The sequence below is a fragment of the Mustela erminea genome, chromosome X (assembly GCF_009829155.1).
Source record: "Mustela erminea isolate mMusErm1 chromosome X, mMusErm1.Pri, whole genome shotgun sequence".
Lineage (NCBI taxonomy): Eukaryota > Metazoa > Chordata > Mammalia > Carnivora > Mustelidae > Mustela > Mustela erminea.
The window spans coordinates 71,726,091-71,749,746 of NC_045635.1; the positions used below are offsets into that span (position 1 = coordinate 71,726,091).

The 23,656-nt window shown below is 36.5% G+C and overlaps 2 protein-coding genes across 5 annotated transcripts in view; one reads left to right on the forward strand and one right to left on the reverse strand.

Moving 5' to 3' along the window:
* The window catches only part of APOOL (apolipoprotein O like), a 135,392-nt gene extending 131,554 nt beyond the window's left edge, over positions 1–3,838 (forward strand). For both annotated transcript variants that reach the window (XM_032330436.1, XM_032330435.1), the window contains exon 9: positions 3,277–3,838. In XM_032330436.1, the coding sequence (XP_032186327.1) occupies positions 3,277–3,365 (89 nt within the window). In that variant the 3' untranslated portion in view covers positions 3,366–3,838. The remainder of the gene's footprint in view (positions 1–3,276) is intronic.
* A 2,772-nt stretch (positions 3,839–6,610) lies between these two features.
* On the reverse strand, positions 6,611–22,176 carry SATL1 (spermidine/spermine N1-acetyl transferase like 1). 3 transcript variants are annotated; one of them, XM_032330433.1, is made up of 6 exons: positions 21,134–22,176; positions 18,848–18,899; positions 12,266–12,346; positions 11,768–11,869; positions 11,158–11,198; positions 6,611–6,888 (listed from the first exon to the last, which is right to left on the reverse strand). In XM_032330433.1, the coding sequence occupies exons 1-6, from the start codon at positions 21,791–21,793 to the stop codon at positions 6,775–6,777; spliced, it is 1,050 nt and encodes a 349-aa protein (XP_032186324.1). In that variant the 5' UTR covers positions 21,794–22,176; the 3' UTR covers positions 6,611–6,774. The 3 variants fall into 3 exon arrangements, with proteins under 3 accessions (XP_032186324.1, XP_032186323.1, XP_032186325.1); XM_032330432.1 differs by having other exon boundaries at positions 6,612–6,945; positions 21,134–22,175; XM_032330434.1 differs by lacking the exon at positions 11,158–11,198 and having other exon boundaries at positions 6,808–6,888.
* Between the last annotated feature and the right edge of the window lie 1,480 nt (positions 22,177–23,656).

Genomic DNA, 23,656 nt, shown 5'->3' on the forward strand with positions numbered 1-23,656 from the left:
ATCCATGTTACAGTTACTGAAGTTGTTTGTTTTCTAAAATTCACTTTACTCAAGGATTATAAATTCGAATCTTCAGAGGTGAAGCCTCTAAGCAGATGGATTGTAGGCAAAGGTCCACAGGTAATTCTCTGTGCGTATTTCTCTAGTTAATAATGTCTGACATAAGCTGTGGATAATTTAAAATTCTGAGGCCTTTCAATAAATTTTGAAAGGTAGGTCAATGGAACGTTTCAATTTGGGTGAGCTGAAGTTATGACTAGACTTTGGACAAGAATATATATTAAGGAAATAAGTAGAAGTGTTAGAGAACTTAGTCAACTGATTGGCATTGTTAAGCAAATTAGGCACATTCAGACTTATGTAAAATATTTGTCATACACTTACTGCAATACGTTTGATAAAGAAGAAAATGTTTCCTAGGATGCTTTTCACTTGTACTGAAGAAACACTTCCACCAGGTGGCAGTAAAGATACATTTGAGAAAGAAGCAGAATGAGTTTCTTAAACTTTGTGTGTGATGGATCTCTTCTCAGAATAATGCTTTTAAGTGGATAAAACAAAATATATGATATATGTTTCTTTAAATGTATTAAACAACAGTGCCTAAAAGATCTAATAAAATCCATAGTTTTGAAGTAGTGGTAAGTATAAATATTTCAAAGTATTTGCAACTGCAGCATGATATGAAAATATTTGTGATATCTGTTAGTGACAAAATCTGAGGTCCTCCTAATACTATTGTGTGTTTGTTGCCTACATTCATTACTGAAGAAAATGTTCATTTTCAGTCCGAAGTTAATGAAAATGAAGACAAATTTCCTACACTTAAATTCATAGATCATATGAATTCTGTCCCTAGACCCCCCAAAGGATCCCATATTAAGAATTTCTATCCTAAAAAAAAAAATAGAGTTTCTCTCCTATGGAGAACTATATGAGTGTATGGATAGTGATTACTTATGATCTGGGTTTTTAAAGATATATTTGGTAGTGAAGTTACGTATAGGTATATGACACTTTATGAAATAGAAAGTTTCTGAAGAGATAGACATAAATTATTGTATGTAAATCTGTTTTTCCCCTTTGTTTTCATAAAATTGGAAATTAAATTCCTCTCTGGGAAAAAGATATTTCCCAAATATAACTAAATTATTTTAAATCAGATTTTGAAAAAAAAAGAAAATTTCTGAAAAAATATTTTTAATCTTACATCACAAAGTAAATATAAAAATAGCTATTTCTTGCCTACTTACCACGCACAGGGTATTATATGCAGCACTTTGTATTATTATATTGAATACTAAAATAATCGTATGACATTGTTACTACTCTAACCCCCATTTTATAAGAGTCAGGGTGGTTGTTTTGGGAGTCAGACTAACCTGGATTCAGAACTAGCTCCATTTATGAGCTAAGTGAGATGGGTAAATTTTCTTAACATCTGTAAATTAAAATGTCCTTTTCTATAAAACAAGGATAATATAAAAGTATTATCTGTCTCTTTATTTTCATGTATTATCTCATTATCTGAGATATTATATATATCTCATTATCTGAGATAATACATGAAAATAATGTAGTATCTTACCTGTCACACAGTTTATCAAGATCACCAATGATCTGCATGTTGCCAAATCCAGTCCATTTTCTTTTTTCTTTTTTTTTTTTAAGATTTTATTTATTTATTTGACTGACAGAGATCACAAGTAGGCAGAGAGGCAGGCAGAGAGAGAGGAGGAAGCCGGCTGCCTGCTGAGCAGAGATCCCAATGCGGGGCTCGATCCCAGGATCCTGGGATCATGACCTGAGCCGAAGGCAGGGGCTTTAACCCACTGAGCCACCCAGGCGCCCCTCCAGTCCATTTTCAATCTCCATCTTATGCAATCTATCAGTAACTTTTAACACAGGTGATTACTCCCTCTTCCTTGAAACAAATCTCCTCACTTGCCTGGTGGGATAGCACTTGCTCATGATTCTCTGACTTCACTGACTGGCTGTTCCTTCTCAGCCTTTTCTGATACATTCTCCTAATTTTCTTAAATTCAGAAGAAATGGAGTATCCAAAGGACTCATTCTTTAAACCTCTTCTCTGATGCTCTAGATGATCTCATAGTTCCATAATTTTAAATGCCATCTGTAAATTAGTACCATAAAATTTATAAAGCAACCAAGATCTCTCCTGAGCTCCAGAGACTCACATTTCTAACAGATTACTCATCATTTGTACTCAGATGTTTAGTTAGCAGTGCAAATTTAGCACATCCACAACTTGACACTTACTTTGCCTTCCCCCAGATATCTTCTCCCACATTATTCCCTATCACAGTAAGTGTCAACTCCATCTTTCCAGTTTCTTAAGTTAGATTCTCTCTCACACAACATATTCAGTCCACTTAGGAAATCCTGCCCATTCCATCTTCAGAAGTTATCCAGAATCCAGTCTCTTTTTACCACCTCCATTGCTACTGGTCTCTGTGCTTCCACGCTCATTTCCCTGTAGTCTTATCCCTACAGACAAGAGTGATTTTTTTTAAGATTTTATTTATTTATTTGAGAGAGACGGATAGGAGGAGAGAACATGAATAGGAAGGAGAGGGAGGCGCAGGCTTCCCACTGAGCAGGGAACCCAACATGGGTCTCAATCCCAGGATCCTAGGATGATAACCTGAGTTGAAGGCAGACGCTTAACCAACTGAGCCACCCAGATGCCCCAAGAGTGATCTTTTAAAAAAGTAAAACATCATGTCACTTCTCTGCTCAAAACTGTCCATCTAGCATTAAAATAAAAGAGAAACACCTTACCATGGACCTGTATGGCTTAGCCTTCTATTGTTTTCTGATCATGTCTCCTAACACTCTCACTGTACCCACCATCACCACATCTGTTCTGTTCCAGCCATACTGACCATTTTGTGGTTCCTCAGGCATGGCCTCAGGTCCATTATACTTTCAAGGCATTTTCCTCTGATAGCTACAGGGCTCAAATCCTTACCTCCTTCAGTTCTTTGCTCAGTTACCACCTTTTTTTTTTTGAAGGCCACCCTGTAAATTGCCCAAGTGCTCTATATGCCCCTCCCTGTTTTTTTGTTTGTTTGTTTTGCATAGCACTTACCACCATCTGATATATCTTTTACTTAATTTATTGTCTGTGTTGCCAAACTTAAATGTTAGGTCCATATCAACAGATATTTTACTTGCTTTATTCACTGCTGTATTCCTAGTACCAACAATTCATTTGTGAAATGAATGACTTTTTTCATTTTAATACTTTATCAGGTGCTACACAGTTTATGCCTGACCCCAAGCTCATGGATCATGGACAGTCCCATCCAGAAGATGTAGATATGTACAGCACTAGAAGCTAAAATACTCTGCGTAGAGAACTACAAGATGTATGAAGTTGAAAATAATGATGGAAAAATCATGTAAAGGGTAACTGACACAGAGTATAACTTTTTTTTGGGGGGTGTAACTTTTAAACAAAGCTTTTCTCTCACATCTTCTAATGTAATGTACAGTTTGACCAATCACATAAGAGATTAAAACACAAACTGTGAATTTAATCCAAACAATATTAAGTGATTGATGAAGAGGCAGAAGTATTGGGATGCATTTAATGATTTTTAAGGTGTGTTTATAAAAAACTAGAGTAAATATATAAATACTTATGAAATATGTATGTGTATATATAAATATTTATACAGATACATGCACATATTTGCTTTAGCTTTTTCAAATTAATGTTAGCTAAATTAGAATGGTGTGTAGAAGGATGTGTCCCCTCCTTTTTTTTTTTCATACCCCAGAGCTGGAATAAAATATCCATTATTTTACGACACTTGGGCTTGGTTTTGTCTCTTTGTTTTATAAATGGCAACTCCTCTTAAATGTCCAAAAACACTTATTTTAAGAGGACCATAGTCTACAAGGCACCACAATGCTGCCTAGTAATCCTACTGGTTCCTTTAGGTGGTTTCCTGTTCTGTTCCCCAGGAGAGATATTACAAACCTTCTATTCTTAAGGCTCCTATACCTGCCGAAGATGACTGTCTGTTATGTAGAAGGGAAACATGAGCTTTATGACCATTTCAACTTCTTCCCCTCTACCTTCAAGACTTACCTCTTTCTAGCCATGCATCCCCTTCATCTAAGGCCAATGCTTATTCGTGTTCCTGATCTCCTTCTTTGCCATGTTTTTCAGTACCATACTCTATCCTGTTTAATCTTTACCTTTTGGTTTCTCTTTTCATTAATTTCTTTTCCTCAATCTGTAAATAGCTTCAGATCTTCTTTGTCCAAAAACAAGAATAACAAAAACATTTCTTTAACCCTGCCACTTCCTCTCAAGCTGCCTTTCCTTTCTCTTTCCTATGATTGCCATACTTTGGGAAAAAACAGTGTCCCTTTCTTACTTCCACAGTTTTGGTTCCTCTCTAACTTTCTGACTCCCTGACCTCTTTACCTATTTGAATTTTCTGTAATTATTGACTCTTAAACACTCCCTCCCTGAAACTCACTCCTCCCTTTGCTCTCTGTTATTCCTGCTTATCTTGTCATTCTTCATTCTCTTGCTCTGAATCAAAATGCTGTGGTTCTTCAGGTTGCATTCCTAGTCATCTTTTCTCATTTTATATGCTCTCTCATTTTCATTCAATATACTTTACTGGCTGTAGCCACCATTTATATTTCCTTATCATTTATGTTTCCAGATCCCATATTTCTCTAGAGCTATATACCTATTTTCTAATTATTTATTAATGCATCTACCTTATATGCCATAGGTGTCCCCAATGTTAATATGTCTAAGACTAAATTGCTTCTGCCTCTCTTTTCTTCAATTTCTGTGTTTTTCAAATCTACTCAACCTTTTCTACTCTTCTCTAATCCTTGCTTCCATTCAAGTTTTTATCACCACCTTCCTGAATTACTACAATAGTCCTTCATCTGCCCTCCATCAATCTTGCTTTCTGTCACTTGAGAATGTGTTGTCTCTGCAGGTAACAGTAAACCAGTTCACAGTCAATGAGACTCTATATAAAAGTCTGGAATTGGGCAGTACAGGGATCATTCAGTAGCTCATTAGTGCCATCAAGGACCTAAACGTATTCTCTTTTCACTCTGCTCTTTAGTATGTCCGCTTGTCATCTTGTGGTCACAAAGTGGCTGTTGTTGCTCTAGGGAACATATACATTCAGTGTAGGAAGAAAAATTAGGGCAAACCCTACTAGATGTTTCTGACCCTCTCTTATCCAAAAAGTAAAATGCTTTCATAGAGTGCCTCTCAGAATTCTTATCTATATCTTGACTAGAACTTACCATGTAGCCACCTTAGCTCAAGGCAAATGGGCAAATCATATTTTTTTTCCTATGGTGAGGAAGTCAAGGAGAAAGGGATATGGAATGGGTGTTGAGTTTCAGCTAACTTATATTGTCTACTTCCCTATTCTTCTAATCCATCTGTCATATTATGGCATAATTGCCTTTCTAACAACTATTATGGTTAGTTGTCTCTCTGAAATCTTCCAGTGGTTCATCATCGCCTATATAGTCATCAAATGAAGACTCCTAAGCATGACATATAAGGCCCTTCACTTATGGTCCCAATTCAACTTTAGTCCTATCTTTCCTCTCCTTTCCTACCCTACTGCCAGTGTATATTTTATCTATAATAAAATATAATAATATAATGTTCATTGCTCCATGAACATGCTTTGTTATTTTAAGTTGGGTTTTTTTTCTGTCTGTGCTTGTATTTCCTCTTAGAATTTTTTTTTTCTGTATAATCCTTTTCCATATTCCAACTTCCTCCTCATCCTTCAAACCCAATTCTGGTGTCACCTTCCTCCATCATCCAAGGTAGGATTAAAATGCTCTCTATTCTGCCTTCCTTTGTACTTCATAGCTGTGACAACCCATCCAATTTATTATTAAAACTAAAACTAGTATTTTTTCACAGACAAGATTCCTTGTGGGTATGACTAAATCATCTTTGTGCAGCTTTTATGCTCATGAAATACATAGCAGAAACTTGTGTTCTATGTTTGCAACACAGGATACAAAAGTAAATATACTCCTATCAAAAGGTTTATATTTCTACTAGAAAGGAAAGAATCATATGCATAGACGGTATTACATATAGTATCTTCCCTCAGATAAATACAACCAAAGAGCTGTAAATGCTCAGAGATAAAATATAGTTCAGAAATAAACTGTAGTTCTGAGATGATCTTAAGGGGTCAATGGTACTTGAACTACTCAGGGTAGGGAAATAGTTCACTTACTAGTGTTTCATAAGTAAGCTCCTCAAAATCTACCTTCAGTATTTTAAATGATTTTTTTGTAACTCATCTGTTTATAATCAAACAAATCCATATTTCATCAATTCTAAGACATGTTATTTACCTCTAAGAAAAAAGTGCTACCAGTGGGTAATTATACTTATCCCAGTTTCAGCTATGTTAAGATGTGAAAATATAAACATCTTAAATTTAGTGAGATATGGTAGTTAAAAAATAAATATCCTAACACCGACTATAAAGTGATTCTTGATTTATCTGCTCTTTTGGTTCATCAGCTCCGCTACTAGTCATTAGTATATTTGGATAAAGGAAGGTTGATCATATATGTCAAATCTGTTTCAAAGTAAAACATCTGCTCAAACCAGAGTTTCATCACTTGCTGTATTGTACAACACTCAAAGTCAAACTGCTGTTGGACTCAGGTGACATTTGAATGTTGGAGCATGTATTGGGACAAGTTGAAATGGGTCATCTTTCACTCTTCCTTTGCCATATCCATGAGTTCTTCTCTGTTAAACCTGAATAGATGCCAGCCCTCTTCAGAAGAAAGGTCTAAGGCCCCTCGACGAGTGTAGTAGTCAATAGAAGCCTGGTTCCAAATGACAACAAGAAAATGCATGCAGTTACATTGGCTTCTGATGGCTATCTGTTTAAAAACAAATAAAAGTTACTTTTAATTGAAAGCATAGTCTTTATTAACACATTTATTTTATTAAAAGTCTATATGCAAAGCACTATGTCTATATAATACTTCCAAATAATAATACAATAGTTAACTCTAGGACTTGCCTAAAGCTGTAAGAAGAAAAAGAAATTCTGTTGAATTTTAAAACTCTTTCTTTGAAAAGTCCAAAAATTATTTGCAAAGTCTATGCATTGGTTTTTCTATAAATCCAATTCAGTTTTTCTCTTTATGGAAAAAAACCATATGATACAGTAATTCCACTACTGAGTACTAATTCAAAAAGATATATGCACCCCTATGTTTACTGTAGCATTATTTACAATAGCCAAGCTAAAGAGAAGCAACCTTTGTGTTCATCAACAGATGAATGGATAAGAAGATGTGGTATGTATATTTATATACATATACACACACAATGGTATATTTCTGAGCCATAAAAAGAACGATATGTTGCCATTTGCAACAACATGGATGTATCTAGAGGGTATAATTCTAAGTGAAATTAAGCCAGAGAGAGACAAATACTTTGTAATTTCACTCATGTAGAATTTAAGGAACAAAACTAATGAACAAAGAAAAAAGTCAAACAGAACAACATTCTTAAATACAGAGAACAAACTGGTGATTGCCAGATCCTAAAATTTTCATATTCATTTCCAAAGTACAAAAGGATCTTATTTGTATACTATGCTTTTTTTTTCAAGTACAATTAACATACAATGTTATATTAGTTTCAGGTATACAGTATAATAAATGATTCAACAGTTTTATATATTTCTCATCACTTATCAAGTTAAGTGTACTCTTAATTCCCTTTATCTATTTCACCCATCCCCTCCACCCACCTTCCCTCTGGCAATCACCAGGACCCTGGGATCATGACCCGAGCTGAAGGCAGACACTTAACTGACTGAGCCACCCAGGCACCCCTTTTTAAGAACCCATTCTAAAAGCAGTAAATTTTTATCCTCCCCCCACGATTTTATGTATAATATGTCCTACTTCATGCCCTTTCATTTTCTGAATCCTTTGACTTGGTATTTATAGATACACTTGGTCTTAACTGCTTTTGTGCTTTAACCTCCATACTGGTTTTATAAGTGATTGATCTGTGGCTTTTATTTTGTTTGTATTTAAAGCTTTTTCCTTTCATAATTTCTTACTCCTGATTATCATGTTTTCTTTCCACTCGAAGAATTCTCTTTACTGTTTTTTCTAAGGCTGGTTAAGTTGTGATGAACTGCTGTGCTTTTCATTTGTCTGGGAAACTCTTTATCTCTATTTCTGTTCTGAATGATGACCTTGCTGGATATCCATGAAATGAGTATTCTTGATTGCAAGTGTTTTTCTTTTCATCACTTTGAATATATCATACCACTCCTTCCTGACCTACATGGTTTCTGCTGAAAAATCAGCTGATGGCCTTAAGGGGGTTTCCTTGTATGTAACTTTTCTCTTACTGCTTTTAAAATTCTCTCTTTTCAGTACTTTCTTGCCATTTTAATCATTATGTGTGTTGGTATGGATCTCCTTGTGTTGATTTTCCTGGGGACTCTGTGTGCCTCCTGGATCTGAATGTCTGTTTCTTTCCCCAGATTGGAGAAGTTTTTAGCTATTATTTCTTCAAATAAGTTTTCTGTCCCCTTCCCTCATTTCTCTTTTTGGGATCCACTTAGTGTGAATTTTATTAGGTTTGATGATGTCGCTGAGTTCCCTAACCATATTCTCATTTTTAATTATTTTTTTTCTTTTTCCTCTTCAGCATTGTTGCTTTCCAATACTGTCTTCCCACTCACTGATCTGTCTTCTGCCTCCTCTCATCTATTGATTCCCTCTAGTCTGTTTTTCATTTCAGTAATTAAATTCTTCATCTCTGATTGGTTCTTTTTTGTTTTCTATTTCTTTGTTGAAGGTTTCCTTATGTTTTTCCACTTTTCTCAAGTCCATTATCTTTATGACCATTAGTTTGAATTCATTACCAGGTATATTCTTTATTTCCATTTCATTTAGCTTTTTTGCTGTAGTTTTGTCCTGGTCTTTCATTTGGGATATATTCCTCTGTTTTATTTTGTCTAATTCTCTATGTTTGTTTATATGTATTAGCAAAATCAGTTACATCTCCTATCCTGAATGTAGTGGTCTTACAAAGAAGAGGTCCTGTGGTTTCCTGTAGCACAATGGCCCCTGTTCACCAGAACCAGGTACTTCATGGGTATCCTCTCTGTGGTTTGTGTGCCCTACTGCTGTGGCTAAGCCTCATTTGCTTTCAGTCCATTCTTTGAATTTTGTGGGCTGTGTTTGGTCTTGTGTTGTTCAGGGCCATTCTGCGGCCATAGGCTTATAGTTGGACATTGTCAGCAGTCAGACTAAATGCCTGCCCTAAGCCCAGTTTGCTGGGGCTCTAGTCATACCAGACTGCAGAGTGTTTTCCCTATGTTGTCTTCTAAGAGGCTTCTGTTGATGGGCAGGGGCTGTAAACAAATTAGATGCTATCCCGTTTGTCTCTTAGGGCTGTGGTAGCACCAGCCTGCAGGGTGCTCTCCTACCTTGAGAGGCTTTTATTAGTTGGCAGGGCTGGCAGACCAGATGTCTATTGCCAAGCTTCCATGCAGTGACCCCAAACTATACAAGTCTCTCTTTTTGCTACCCCTGAGGGGTTTTTGTTGGTGGACAGAGCCAGTTATCATATCAGGTGCCTGTCCCCCAGTCCATGTGTTGATACTGCAGACCCACTGATCAGCAATACACTCTCTGCACTGTCAGTTACATGGTTTAGCTGCTAGGACTTCAGTCAAACTGATGTCCAGGGTTATCTTTCCCTCTCCTCGAGGCAGGAATCATTTTGGATTGGTGCAGGTCACTGCCAGAGCTGCTTAAATAAGACCTGGCAGGAGCTGCTTTGGAGGGACTCCTGCTGAGTGGAGTGAAATGGATGGAGTGGATCCACAGGAGAATGTGGGGTAAGATGCATGGTATTAGCAAGGTAGGTGCAGTATATCCTGTTTCCCACAGGTATCCCACTCTCTAGGCTGGGAAGTAGGGATTTAGTGAGAAGAGAAATGGTTCCCACCAGCACATATTCTGAGATTTGTAAAGAAATCCTCTTGGATACCTTATGCATTTTTCATATTGCTGCTTCTATGCTCTATCTTTGTGGGGTTGTTTTGTTATGCTGTTTCTTTAAGGTCGGGGACTCTATTTCCTGTTGCCCTCTCACTCTCAGTGCTAAGCCCACTGACTTTTTTTTTAAAGATTTTATTTATTTATTTGACAGGAAGATCACAAGTGGGCAGAGAGGCAGGCAGAGAGGAGGAAGCAGGCTCCTTGCTGTGCAGAGATCCCGATTCGGGGCTAGATCCCAGGACCCTGAGATCACGGCCTGAGCCCTGAGCCAAAGGCAGAGGCTTAACCCACTGAGCCACCCAGGTGCCCCAAGCTCACTGATTTTTAAAGCTCCCGGAGTTAAGCCCAGCTGGTTGTAAAAACTCAAGAAGTTAAGCTCCATGGTCTTCAAAGCCAAATGTTATGGGAACTTGTCTCCAATGCAGATCCCTCATGCCTAGGTTTCCTGGTGTGGATCTGATCCTCTCCTTTCTATGTGCTTGTGATGTCTCTCCCACTTGTGCTTAGTCTCCTCAGGAATTTGGTTCTTGACCTTGTCTCTGACTCTCCTACCCTTTTCGATGTGAACTCCTCTCTTTGATTAACTGTGGAATATCTGTTCTGCTAGTCTTTAGGTCATTTTCTGGGTTGATTATACTGATGTGGCTGTTTTCTTGGTGTGTCCCTGGGACAAAAGGAGCTTAGGAGGCTCCTACTCCTCCAACTTCCCAGAAGTCTTTTTTATGCTCTTCTTATATTCATACCATGGACCTATTTTATAGGTAAAATTGAAATTGCCTTCTAATCCCCCTCTTGCTTATTTCTGCTTTATAGGAAAGTGGTGTATAGTATGGTTGTGGATTACATACAAATCAATTTTTGATTAAATATAATTCAGATATAACTTATATGACTATCTGATTTGAAAATATGTTTTTAATTGGAATAAAAAGTATGTTTTGAGGATATATTCAGAAGGTGAGAGAAATTATCTAATTTATACCCTGTCAAATAATATTTAATGAAGAAAATTATAACTTATAGAATACCAGTACTAAATGTAATACATACCTGACTTAACCTCTTCAGCATTTCAGCTCCAATACCTAGACCTTTTAAATAGATAATAAAAAATGACATGAATTGAAAAAAATTCCACTTAAGTTCATTTGCTTTAATCTTAAATAAGTAAAACATAAAACCCTATATCTGGCTGTTATATATTCTTAATAAGTTATGTTGAAACTCAACTCAAACTCATGAATGTTTTTAATATCTTCTTCCTAATTGTAAAGTGGTTCCAAAGGTAGTAGAAGAGATTTTGTATTTAAAGACTGGTGAAGCAGAAATGAGTCCCTGTCACGCTCAATATAGTATACTTCTTATTCATTTTCAGACAACACAATCTAAAATATAAATAGATTTTTTTTAAGATAAAAGGGTAGCTGTGATAACTTGGTGTATTCAAACATTGATAGGAGCCATGAAAGTCATTTTCTAATCTGTGATTGAGTTTTCACCATATGCAAAGATAACTAGGATAGTGATCAGTCTCATTAAATAGAAGTGAGTTACATAAACTAATTTAAATACCATATTTATACTGAAGCCCTATCTCTACTCCTTAAAATGTGCCATTTTAACTTCTAAACTGTACGTAGTAATATAAGTGTAGCTTGACCTCGGTAAGCTTGTATGACATAAAAGTCCTCTAGGTAAAGTAACTTGCCAATCCAGGGGTCGTATGTAAAATAGTACATGGCAAATCCAACGGTCACTTTGCCTAGAAGAGGGAAGAGAAGGTACGATGAGGTTAATGCTTTGAATCTTAGAATGTTCTTTCCTCTAAAATTGCGTATCTTAGTGATTTCCTTATTAAACTAATAAAAGCTTACTGGACAAAATATCAAACAATAAAAATATATATATAATGTAGGCTTAAGTCCCTTATAACACAATCTTAAAAAAAGATAAGCCATCTTTTAATAATGTATATTCTTCAAAAATTTTCTATGCATATACAAATACATACCACATATATTCTTTTAAAAAAATGAGTTTGTGTGCTTATGCCCTTCTACTCTATTTAATAGTAATTCTGTACTATCAAACTGTTCTTCATTTTCAGGGTAGAGAAAGTATACTCCAGATTAAATTGGAAGAGGCAGATTTATTTTACCTGATGGTTTTTGTTGATTGTGTACTTCTGCAATTAGGCAGTAGAAAAGGGGATTGTCCCCAAAGCCATCCCTGAGTAAGTCTGAAATACAAATTCATATACAGTATGTTAGAAAGTTTATAATAAAGAAAAGGAAGATGGTAGAGTAGGCAGCACCAGAAATTCATCTCTTCACCTGTATAACTGTACTGGCAGTGGATATTCTGGAAGTCTAGAGTTTATTTGAACATTTGCAACTTCCAGAGGACAGCTTGGCTGGTAAATTTCAGTTAATGTTGGTTAAATTCAGCTGTCAGCCCACTGGTGGCTTACAAGTCTCCCCTGTCTCCTTGCTTTATGGCAGCAGGTATACAAAACATAAATTGCTGAGTGATTTGCTGGAGCTAGGGTAGGCATTAGGCATTATCCTCCAATCACTAGAGTTCTGTGTTCTGATCATGGATTGCTACTCTGAATGCTGAGGCATGGATTGCTACCCTGAATGTTGAGGTAAGAGCTTTGAAGTTGGCCACCATTTTTCCAACCTTCACCAATGAAAGCAGCTTCCAGATGTAAAAAGAGCCACACTTGTTTCGTTTGATATTTAAAACAACCACATATACAGAGAATTTACAAAGCTACTGTGCATGACCAGAGAAAGACACAGATTTAGAAATGACCTCACAATACCTTAAACATTTAACTCAGGCTGATCTCTTAACAGAGATACCCTATAATAATAAAAACAAAACAAACAAAAACAAAAACCATTCCTGGGAAAGGGGGAGAATTTTTTTTTTTAAGATTTTTATTTATTTATTTGACAGACAGATCACAAGTAGGGAGAGAGGCAGGCAGAGAGGAGGAAGTAGGCTCCCCACTGAGCGGAGAGCCCAATGCGGGGCTCGATCCCAGGACCCTGGGATCATGACCCGAGCCAAAGGCAGAGGCTTTAACCCACTGAGCCACCCAGGCGCCCCGAAGGGGGAGAATTTCATTTCCAGAGTTAAAACATATTAAGATTCAAATGTCCGGTTTTCAACAACAACAAATCACAAGGCATTCAAGGAAACTGGAAGCTATTCCTCATTCAAAAGAATGAAATGAATCAGTAGAAAACGTACCTGAGGAAGCCCACATGTACTAGACCAAGACTAAAAGAGCTGTCTTAAAAATGCTCAAAGAGCTAAAAAAAAAAGAATGCACAAAAACGGGAAACAAATATGTGAATAAAATAAGAATCTCAGTAACAAAATACAAATTATGAAAAAAAAACACCAAAAAATTCTGAAGCTGATAATTATGTACAATAACTGAAGTGACAAATGCACTGTAGAGGAGAAAAATCAGAATTGAACTAGCAGAAGAAAAAAAATCCGTGAATTTGAATATAAGACAATTGAAATTACCATCTCGGGAACTGAAAGAAAAATAATGAAGAAAGTAAACAAGGCCTAAGGGCTTTATGGAACACTATTGAGTGGGCCAATATACACACTATATGGCAGGTTCTTAGGAGGATGAAAGAGAGGAAAAAAGTATCTGAAGAAATGATGGCTGAAAACTTTCTAAATTTGAATCAGTTAATGTATCTACAAATCCAACAAGCTCAACAAATTTCATACAAAACAAAACTCCATACAAAAACAACTTCACACAAATAAATCCAAAACAAGCAACACCAAGACACATACTTTAACTGCTGAAAGACAAAGAGAAAATTTTGAAAGCAGCAAGGGAAAAGGAACTTGTTACCTACAATGGATCCTCAGTAGGATTATCAGCTGATTTCTCATCAGAAACCATGGAGACCAGAAGGCAGTGGATTGATCTATTCAAAGTGCTGGGGGAGCCTATCAACTGAGAATTGTATCTCCACCAAAACTGCCCTTCAAAAATGAGGGAGAAATTGAGACATCCCTTGATCACCACCAAAAACAAAAACCTGAGGAATTTCATTATCACTAGACTTCCCTACATAAAATGCTAGTTCTTCAGGTTGACATGAAAGAAAGCTAGATAGTAACTCAAGCCACATAAAGAAATAAAGATAAAACTAAAGGTACCGAGGGGTGCCTGGGTGGCTCAGTGGGTTAAGCCTCTGCTTTCTCTCTCTCTGTGTCAAATAAATAAGTAAATAAAATCTTAAAAAAATAAAAAACTAAAGGTACTGAGTTAAACGTAAATACATGGGCATTTATATTTTTTTAAAGACTTTTTATTTATTTATTTGACAGACAGAGATCACAAGTAGGCAGAGAGGCAGGCAGAGAGAGAGGGGGAAGCAGGCTCCCTGCTGAGCAGAGAGCCCGATGCGGGGCTCGATCCCAGGACCCTGGGATCATGACCTGAGCCAAAGGCAGAGGCTTTAACCCACTGAGCCACCCAGGCACCCCAATACATGGGCATTTAAAAGGACTATAGTTATTTTAATTTTGTTTATAACTCCACCTTTTATTTTCTACATGATTAAAGACAGCTGCATAAAATTAGTTATGTTATTGGATACACAATGTATAAAGATGTAATCTCTAACATCAGTAACATAAAAGGGGGAAATGGAGACATATAAGAGAAGAATTTTATATATTATTGGAATTAAGCTGATATAAATTCAAATTAGATTATTATAACTTTGGGATGTTAAATGTAATTTCCATAATAACCACAAAGAAAATATCTATAAAATATACACATAATGAAATGTGAAGGGAATCAAGATATTTCAATACAGAAATCAACAAAACACAAAAGAAGGTAGTACTGGAGGAGATGAAGAACAAAAAGGCTGTATGGCATATAGAAAACAGCAAAAGACAGAAATAAGTATATGGATTAAAACAAAATTAAATTATCCAACTCTGTGTTGTTTATAGGGGACTCAGTTTAGATTTAAACACACAAATAGAAAGGTTAATAGTGAAATAATGGAAAAAATATTTCATGCAAAGAGTAACCGAAAGAGAGCTGAGGTGGCTGTAGTATATATACACTTTAAGTTAAAACTGTTAAAAGAAACAAGGAGGTTGTTTATTAATATTTATGTATTAATATATATTTATTAAGAAAAGGTCAACTCACCAAGAGGATGTAACATTTATAAACATTTATGTACCAGTCATTAGAGATTCAAAGTATATGAAGCAGATAGTGACAGAATTGAAGCTACCTACACTAATAGTAGGAAACTTCAGGTCTTCAATTTCAGTAATGTATCGAACAACTGGGCAGAAGATAAATAATTTACTAGATTATTTGAACAACAGTATAGATCAAATGGACTGAAAAGAAATATACAGTACACTCCACCCAACAACAACATAATGCCCATTTTTCTAAAGTACACATGGAACTTTGTCTAGGATAGGCCATATGTTAGGCTACAAAACAAGTCAATAAATTTTGAAAGATTTAAATCATGCACAGTATCTTCTCCAATCACAGTGGAATGAAACTAGAAATCAACAGCAGAAGGAAACTAGGAATATGACATATATGTAGAAAGTAATGGACTTTTAACCAATAGGTCAAAGAAGAAATCACAAGGGAAATTAGAAAACAGAGATGAATGAAAATGAAAATACAACATATGAAACTTATGGAATGCAGTGAAAGCAGTGCTTGGAAACTTAGCTATAAATGCCTACACTAAAAAAAAAAAAAAAAAAAAAAAAAAAAAAAAAAAAAAAAAAAAATCTCAAGTAATACCTAACCTTATACTTTAAGAAACTAGAAAAAAGGAGCAAACTAAGCCCAAAGCTAATAGAAGGGAGTTAATAATAAAGTTTAGAGCAGAGATAAACAAAATAAAGGGGAAAAGTACAATAGAGAAGAATCAGTAAAACCAAAAGTTGATTCTTTGAAAATATCAAAAAACTGGATAAGTAGACTGACAAAAAAGAGAAGATGCAAGTTAACTAAAATCAGAAATAAAGCACCACTACTACTGATGTTATAGAGATGAAAATGATAAATTAATGCTATGAACTTTACTCCAAGAAATTAGATAACCTAGAAGAAATGAACAAATTTCTTGAAACTCACAAATGACCTAAACTGAAACAAGAAAAAATCTGAGCAGACCTGTAACAAGAGTTTGAATCAGTAATCAAAAAAAATTTCTCAAAACAAGGAAAGTCAGGAACCATGAATGGTTTTCCTAGTGAATTCTATCACACATCTTTTTTTTAAGATTTTATTTATTTGACAGACAGTGAGAGAGGAAAACAAGCAGGGGGAGTGGGAGAGGGAGAAGCAGACTTCGTGCAGAGCAGGTAGCCCAATGGGGGGCTCAGTCCCAGGACCCTGGGATCATGACCTGAGCCAAAGCCAGATGCTTAATGACTGAGCCACCTGGATGCCTATCAAACACTTAAAGAAGAATTAACATAATCCTCAAGCTCTTCCAAAAAAATTTGAAGAGAAAGAAACATGTCCTAACTCATTCTATGAAATCAGTATTACTTTGGTACGAAAGATAAGTAAAGACATAACAAGAGGGGCACCTGGGTTCCTCAGTCGGTTAAGCGTCTGCCTTTGGCTCAGGTCATGATCCCAGGTCTTGGGTTTGAACCCCATGTCCAGCTCTCTGCTCAGCCAGGGAGTCTACTTCCTCCCCCCTTTGCCCCTCCCCCCACTTTTGCGCTCGCTGGCTCTCTTTCTCAAATAAATAAATAAAATCATTTAAAAAAGACATCATAAGAAAATAAAGTTACAGACCAATATCCCTCATTAATATAGATGCAAAGATCTCCAACAAACTATAAGCAAAGTGAACCCATGGCATAGTAAAAGAATTATTCACCATGACCCATAACCAAGTGTTATTTATCCTAGGGAAGAAAGGATGGTTCAACATATGAAAATCAATCAATATAATACATCATTAACAAAACAAAAGGAAAAAAGCACATGAATATCTCAATTGATGCAGGAGAGGCATTTGACAAAATATCCTTTCACGACAAAAGCCCTAAGAAAACCAGGAGTAGAGGAAAGTTCCTCAACATTTTTGATAAAGGGTACTTATTAAAAACCCATTAACTTAATGCTCAGTGGTGAATAGCATAAAGCATACCCCCTAAGATTAAGAAGGCAAGGATGCGCATTTTTTAAATTAACATATAATGTATTATTTGTTTAAGGGGTACAGGTCTGTGAATCATCAGTCACACAATACATAGCACTCACCATAGCACATCCCTCCCCAATGTCCATAACCCAGTCACCCTATCTCAACCCCTCCATTCCACCACCACCTCCACCTCCACCAGCAACCCTCAGTTTGTTTCCTGAGATTAAGAGTCTCTTATGGTTTGTCTATTTCCCTGGTCCCATCTTGAAAAGGGTGCCTACTTTTTACTACTGCTATTCAACATTGTACTGGAAATTACAGCCAAAGCTTTTAGAAAAGAAAAAGAATTAGAAGCTATCTAAATTAGAAAGAAGGAGGTAAAATGAGGGGCGCCTGGGTGGCTCAGTTGGTTGAGTGTCTGACTTTGGCTCAGGTCATGATCCCAGGATCCTGGGATTGAGGCCTGTGTTGGGCTCCCTGCTCAGCAGAGAGTCTGTAGCTCCCTCTGCCCTCCCCCCCAACTCGTGATCTCTCTCTCACTCTCTCTCAAATAAATAAATAAAATCTTTTAAAAAAAGAGGTAAAATGATCTCTGTAGATGACATAATCCTACTGATAAAAAAACCAAAAGAAAGTTACTATAGCTGATAAAGGAATTCAGCAAATTTGCAGATGACAAGATCAACAAAAGTCAGTTTTGTTTCTATACATAAAAAGAACAAACGAAAAAGTAAACCAAGAAAGCAACTCCATTTACAGTAGCCTCTAAAATCAATAACTAGGAATAACTATAACCAAAGAGGTGAACTATTTGCATGCTGAAAACTACAAAAACATTGCTGAAAGAAAAGGACCTAAATAAATTGAAAGACTTCTTGTATTCACAGATAAGAGTTAACATTATTATTGTCAGTACTACCCAAAGTGATCTAAAGATTTAATGCAATCCTTATCAAAATTCCAGTCCCTTTCCCTTTTCACAGAAATGGTAAAGCCGATCCTCAAATTCATTTAGAAATCCAAATGTGTAATGTTCTACACTTCAATCATCTCTTAGTGTTCATATTTCCTGCCTAAAAGGTTCTAATTCATTATAAAACACATGCCTATCCTTTTAATATTGCTGGCTATCAAAATGTAGTAAATATCTTGAAAATAGCTTGTCATTTTATGTTTATCCATTTCATCCTATAAAGTTACTATGGACATATTGGGCATTAAATTTACTGTCTTTGAACAGTTACACTGTTCATTCTACATTTTGAAAATTAGTTGAAGTCTATTGCAGCCATAAAAATGTAAAAACTCTTAAATATGAATTTCATACTTAAAAGATGGGGAAAATATAAAATAGTGGATCACTGACAAAGCTACCAAGCCATTGTCCTGTCCATGTAGATACTATTAATGGCACCATCTTTGTATACCAAGGACAGCAGCTTCCACATATCTAGATACAAGCAGTATATGTGTATATTTTATGCCATGTTTCTTTTTTTTAGCTCTGAAAATACTTTGAAACATCTTACCTGTTACTGTTAACTTCACTGAATCTAACATGTTTTCACAGGAAGCCAATTCCTATCAAAGTAGAGAAAACATTCAGTTTATGGCTTAATAACATTTTTACTATGATAATCATGAAGTTTTTTTCTTGAGCACTTATTTATTGAGCATTCATTAACATAAGATGCCCCAGTCAATTTTTTTTTTATATTTTTTTGTTTATTTGACAGGCATAGATCACAAGTAGGCAGAGAGGCAGGCAGAGAGAGAGGAAGGGAAGCAGGCTCCCTGCTGAGCAAAGAGCCCAATGCAGGGCTCCATCCCAGGACGCTGGGATCATGACCCAAACTGAAGGCAGAGGCTTTAACCCACTGAGCCACCCAGGTGCCCTTCCACAGTCAATATTAATAGACGTGAGTGAGAATTAACTCCAATCATCTAGAACCTTAAAATCTAAATGTACATAGAGAGAATATCAACTATGTCAATAACTCACTCATGAAGATTGTCCAGGTAACTTGAATACAACCAGAAAGGTGGAAGTAAAGTGAAAAATGTTCCTGCATATTGAAGGTAGATGTCACAAAGTCTATATACAATAAAGCTAGTAGACTTTACAGAAACATCTGTCATGTTTGCCTGTGATGTGTTTTTCCCAGTTTAGACTTTGTTGATGTGGCTTTTCCCTATATCATTTGTTTTGCACATTCAAATTAATAGATGGTTTGGATCTCATGCTTGGAAAATCATTGCCCACTTTCAGATTATTAGAGCATAAATCTCAAAGCAAATTAATTATTACATTCATGTCTATGAGTAAGTAATGTCTCATTTCTATAAGAGTAAGTAATTTTGGCTTTTCTGTTACTTTTCTAGTGAAGACTCACTAGAATTATTCCCAAGAAACTTCTGGAGTATATTCTGGTATATGGGGCAAATTTAAAAGTAAATGTGGTCAGGAACTCCACAAATACAGGTTCATTGAAGTGGGACAGTCCATGATATATATTTCCCTTGGTGATGTTTGGAAAGATAAGGTAATTTTTCTGGATAGAGAAGTTCATTGCCGTTCAAAAATAAATTTATTAATTGCCAACTGAGTGTCAGATACTAAGCTACAAAAAATTAATTTTTTTACATGGGAAAGTGTGCTTCTGGAATAATTAACATGTTGTACCTAGTATTTTGATTGGTGATCTAATCATGCAGATTAATGCCAGTTAGAGAAATGATATCGGAACTTGTGGGGATAGGAACAGAATGGAAGATATAGAAGGATAGATAACCCAGTTCTTACAGATCTGTAATAGGACCTAGCATCATTCCATCAGATGGATTTCACTAGAAAATGCATGGTATTCTATTTTGGCCATTAAAACACATTCTCTGATCAAAGGTGACAGAAACTTGACCTGATTTAAGGATAGATAGATAGGAAGAAAGCATATATATATAAATCAATATATATAAAATGTATGTATACCTAAATTAGTAGATGGGAATATTTTCATTGCAAAACTCTTTATAAGGTTCCCTTATCTATAACTTGTGCCTTATTCCAGTCTCATATTAAATCCATTAAAAATCTAGGCTACTACTTTTATATGGAGTTGTTTAGGTTGTGCATCACATAAGTGATTGCTTTGAGTACCACAGAACTTCCACACAGTAACTGTCAATATTAGTTTGTCCTCTTTCCTGGAATGATTTCCAGGAAAACCATTAAAATGGGCTTTAGGAGTCAAAGAATTGTCTGAAATTGTATGTAAAATTATTCTAGTTGAATATTGTTTCCTGCACAATCATTAGCTTCTACATTTGGGTGTGGTCCTAAAAGCAACGAGAAAAATCTTAAACATCCTAAAAATCCTAAACATCCTAAACATCCTAAAATCTTATACATTAATACCTGAAATTCTATCACTGATAGGTCATTCATTTAAGTGAAACATTCCTTTTCTCTATGATCCTCTTTTAGAGTTAAAAATTCCCCAGGAGGGACAAAATACTAGGTCCCTGAAATATCCACGAATTCATCCCCCCCAACTTCCTGAGCCCACTACTTTAAGTAAAAAAAATTATGTATACTTATTTTATGTTATTACAACAATATTTTCATGTAGATAGTATTATGATCTTGATTTTAGATGTGAAAATTGAAGCCTAGAGAGGTCCAGTAACTTCCAGAAAGTTGTGTACATGGGTCATAATTAGCAGAGCTAGGATTCAAACCCAACCTAAGCCTTCCTTACTCTCAGCCCTAAACTAATGTCCCTGAAACTCCACAGAATAAGGAGATAGATGCTTACTTTAATTAGGCGCAGGATTTCTGGGCAGTCATGAGCCTCTGCAGGTCTTACTCGGAAAGAATTCTTGCTTGGTTGCCTCATGCCTGATTGGCTTTTGCCCGGTTGCCTCATGCCTGATTGACTTCTGCCCGGTTGCCTCATGCCTGGTTGGCTTGGACTTGGTTGATTCATACCTGCATGACTTGTTCCTGATTGGCTTGTTCCTGCTTGACTTGGGCCTGATTGGCTCCAGCCTGGTTGCCTCATGCCAGATTGACTGATACTGAATTCGCTCAGGCCTGGTTGCCTCGGGCCTGGTTGACTTGTGAATGGTTGGCTTGGGCCTAGTTGCCTCATGCTTTGTTGACTTGTGCTGAATTGGCTCGAGTACGGTTGCCTCATGCTTGGTTGGCTCATGCCTAGTTGGCTTAGGGCTGGTTGGCTCAGGCCTAGTTGGCTCAAACCTGGACGCCATGTGTCTGGTTGACTTCTGCCTGATTGACTTCTCCCCGGTTGTGTCATGCTCAGTTGGTTCATGTCAGTTAAGCTTGCATTTGGTTGATTTATGTCCAGTTGGTTTGTACCAAATAAGCTTGTGTCTGGCTGGCTCATCCCTGGTTGGTTCATGTCTGGTAAGCTTGATTCTTTCATGCCTGATTGGTTCACGCCCAGTTGATTCATCCCTGGTTGGCTAAGGACTTGTTGACTTATGACTGGTAGGCTGAGGACTGGCTAGCCGATGATGGGTTGGCAGATGACTGGTTGGCCAGTGACTAAGTGTCTTGATGGAGGAGGGGTCTTTAACTACAGTGCTGTAGTGGGAGGCTTTAGGATTTTTCTGTTTTTTCTCAACTTGATTCGTACTTTGAGACCCCTCTATCAAAATGAGAATGGGTAAAATAAAGGTCTACCTAAAGAGTATTGATGCCTCTGATTTGCTGGAGTTGACCTCACCAGCGATTACAGCTGTAGGCTTGGCTGGATTTCAGGTTGTCATCTGGCCTTTCTCTGCCAACAGGCCAGAAGTGAGGGGAAGAAGAAAATGATCCTGGGGGAGTATTACTGCTTCACCCCCTTGCACAGTCTCTGCGTCATAGTGATGAAGTCACAATGCTCATGTTTAATGTGCCTAAGTGCTCCCCCATGTGGTGAGGGACAGGACCTGTTTGACCACCACTTTATTTCCTCTTTTCTTGGATCTTGAGAGAGTGAAGCAAGAAGCTGGAAGGAGTCTGAGGGCTTATTTATGCTTGGCAGTCTCCCTAAATTACCTGCTATTTTAACCACTCAATTCAAAGATAGTTCCTTTAATTCTGCTTGTCCCATTCCCTGGCCCTGAAATAATTCACTTCCTATTTCTGTCCTGACTTCCACTTACTACCTCTTTCCCATAGGCATCGAAACTAGAATGCTTAAAACGGTTGTTCTAATGAGGTGCTCAAGTCTCTAATACAGAAAATATTTCTTTACAAATAATTAAAAATAATTTATTTATTGACTTATTTTGTGACCTAGGCTCAGTGAGAAGCACATTACATTTTCTCATTTAATCCCATGGCAATCCTATTTTTCCCAATTCTGGGGAAAATTGTTCAGAAGATCTGGTAAAATAACTAAGGCCTAAATGATTGGAAAAGAACCTGAATTCAGGCCCAGATCTGTCCAACTCCATTTTCAGGCATTTTGCTATCACACTATCTGCCTCTTACACACGCTATGCTTATTCTTCACCCCAATACCTGTGAAATCAAGTGTATTATACCCCATCCTCCCTCACAGGAACCCTTCTCCCATTTTATTTGTTGGCTCATTTCTACAACAATGTATATTATGTAACAGATACTAAAATTGTTACAGATGGAGTGAATTTTATTTTTTAACTATACCAGAGAGCCTTGACTGAAGCTGTTTTAAGTCTCATACTTTATATATGCATTACTTCTTTTAATCACCAAAGCAACTCTGTGAAATATATACTGTTCTACACTTTATTAATAATCTGAATTAACTAGTTTTTCCAAGTCTATTACATGGCAGAAGGGGGACAGAGTCCAAAGCCCATCGCATGGACAAAACAATAAATAGAACCGTGGAGGCACAATCACCATTTGGCATATACTGGCTGTAAATGGAAACTAGAGAGCCCATTTTCATATAATGACAGGCAAATAAGTCACATCACAAAATTATGATAAACCTGACACATTATATGTAGGTAATTTGATCTCAACCCATTTGTAATAATAATGAGATGCAAAATTTTATGAATGATTCCTGTGATGTTAGGCATGATTTTAAGGAACAATTTACTTGCAGTAATTCATTTAATCCTCACAAAGTCCAGTGACATGGATGATATTATTATGACCATTGTTTCAGGTAGAAAAACAGAGAGGTTAGATAATTTGACTCAAGTTACACAATGAAAAGTTCAGACAAAATTTGGAAAACCCAGTTACCATTTTGGTTTTTCTGAAATGCCATGAAAGGGGTGAAGGAACTTTGCTGTTTGCTTTACAAAATCAGACCATTTGCATAATTTAT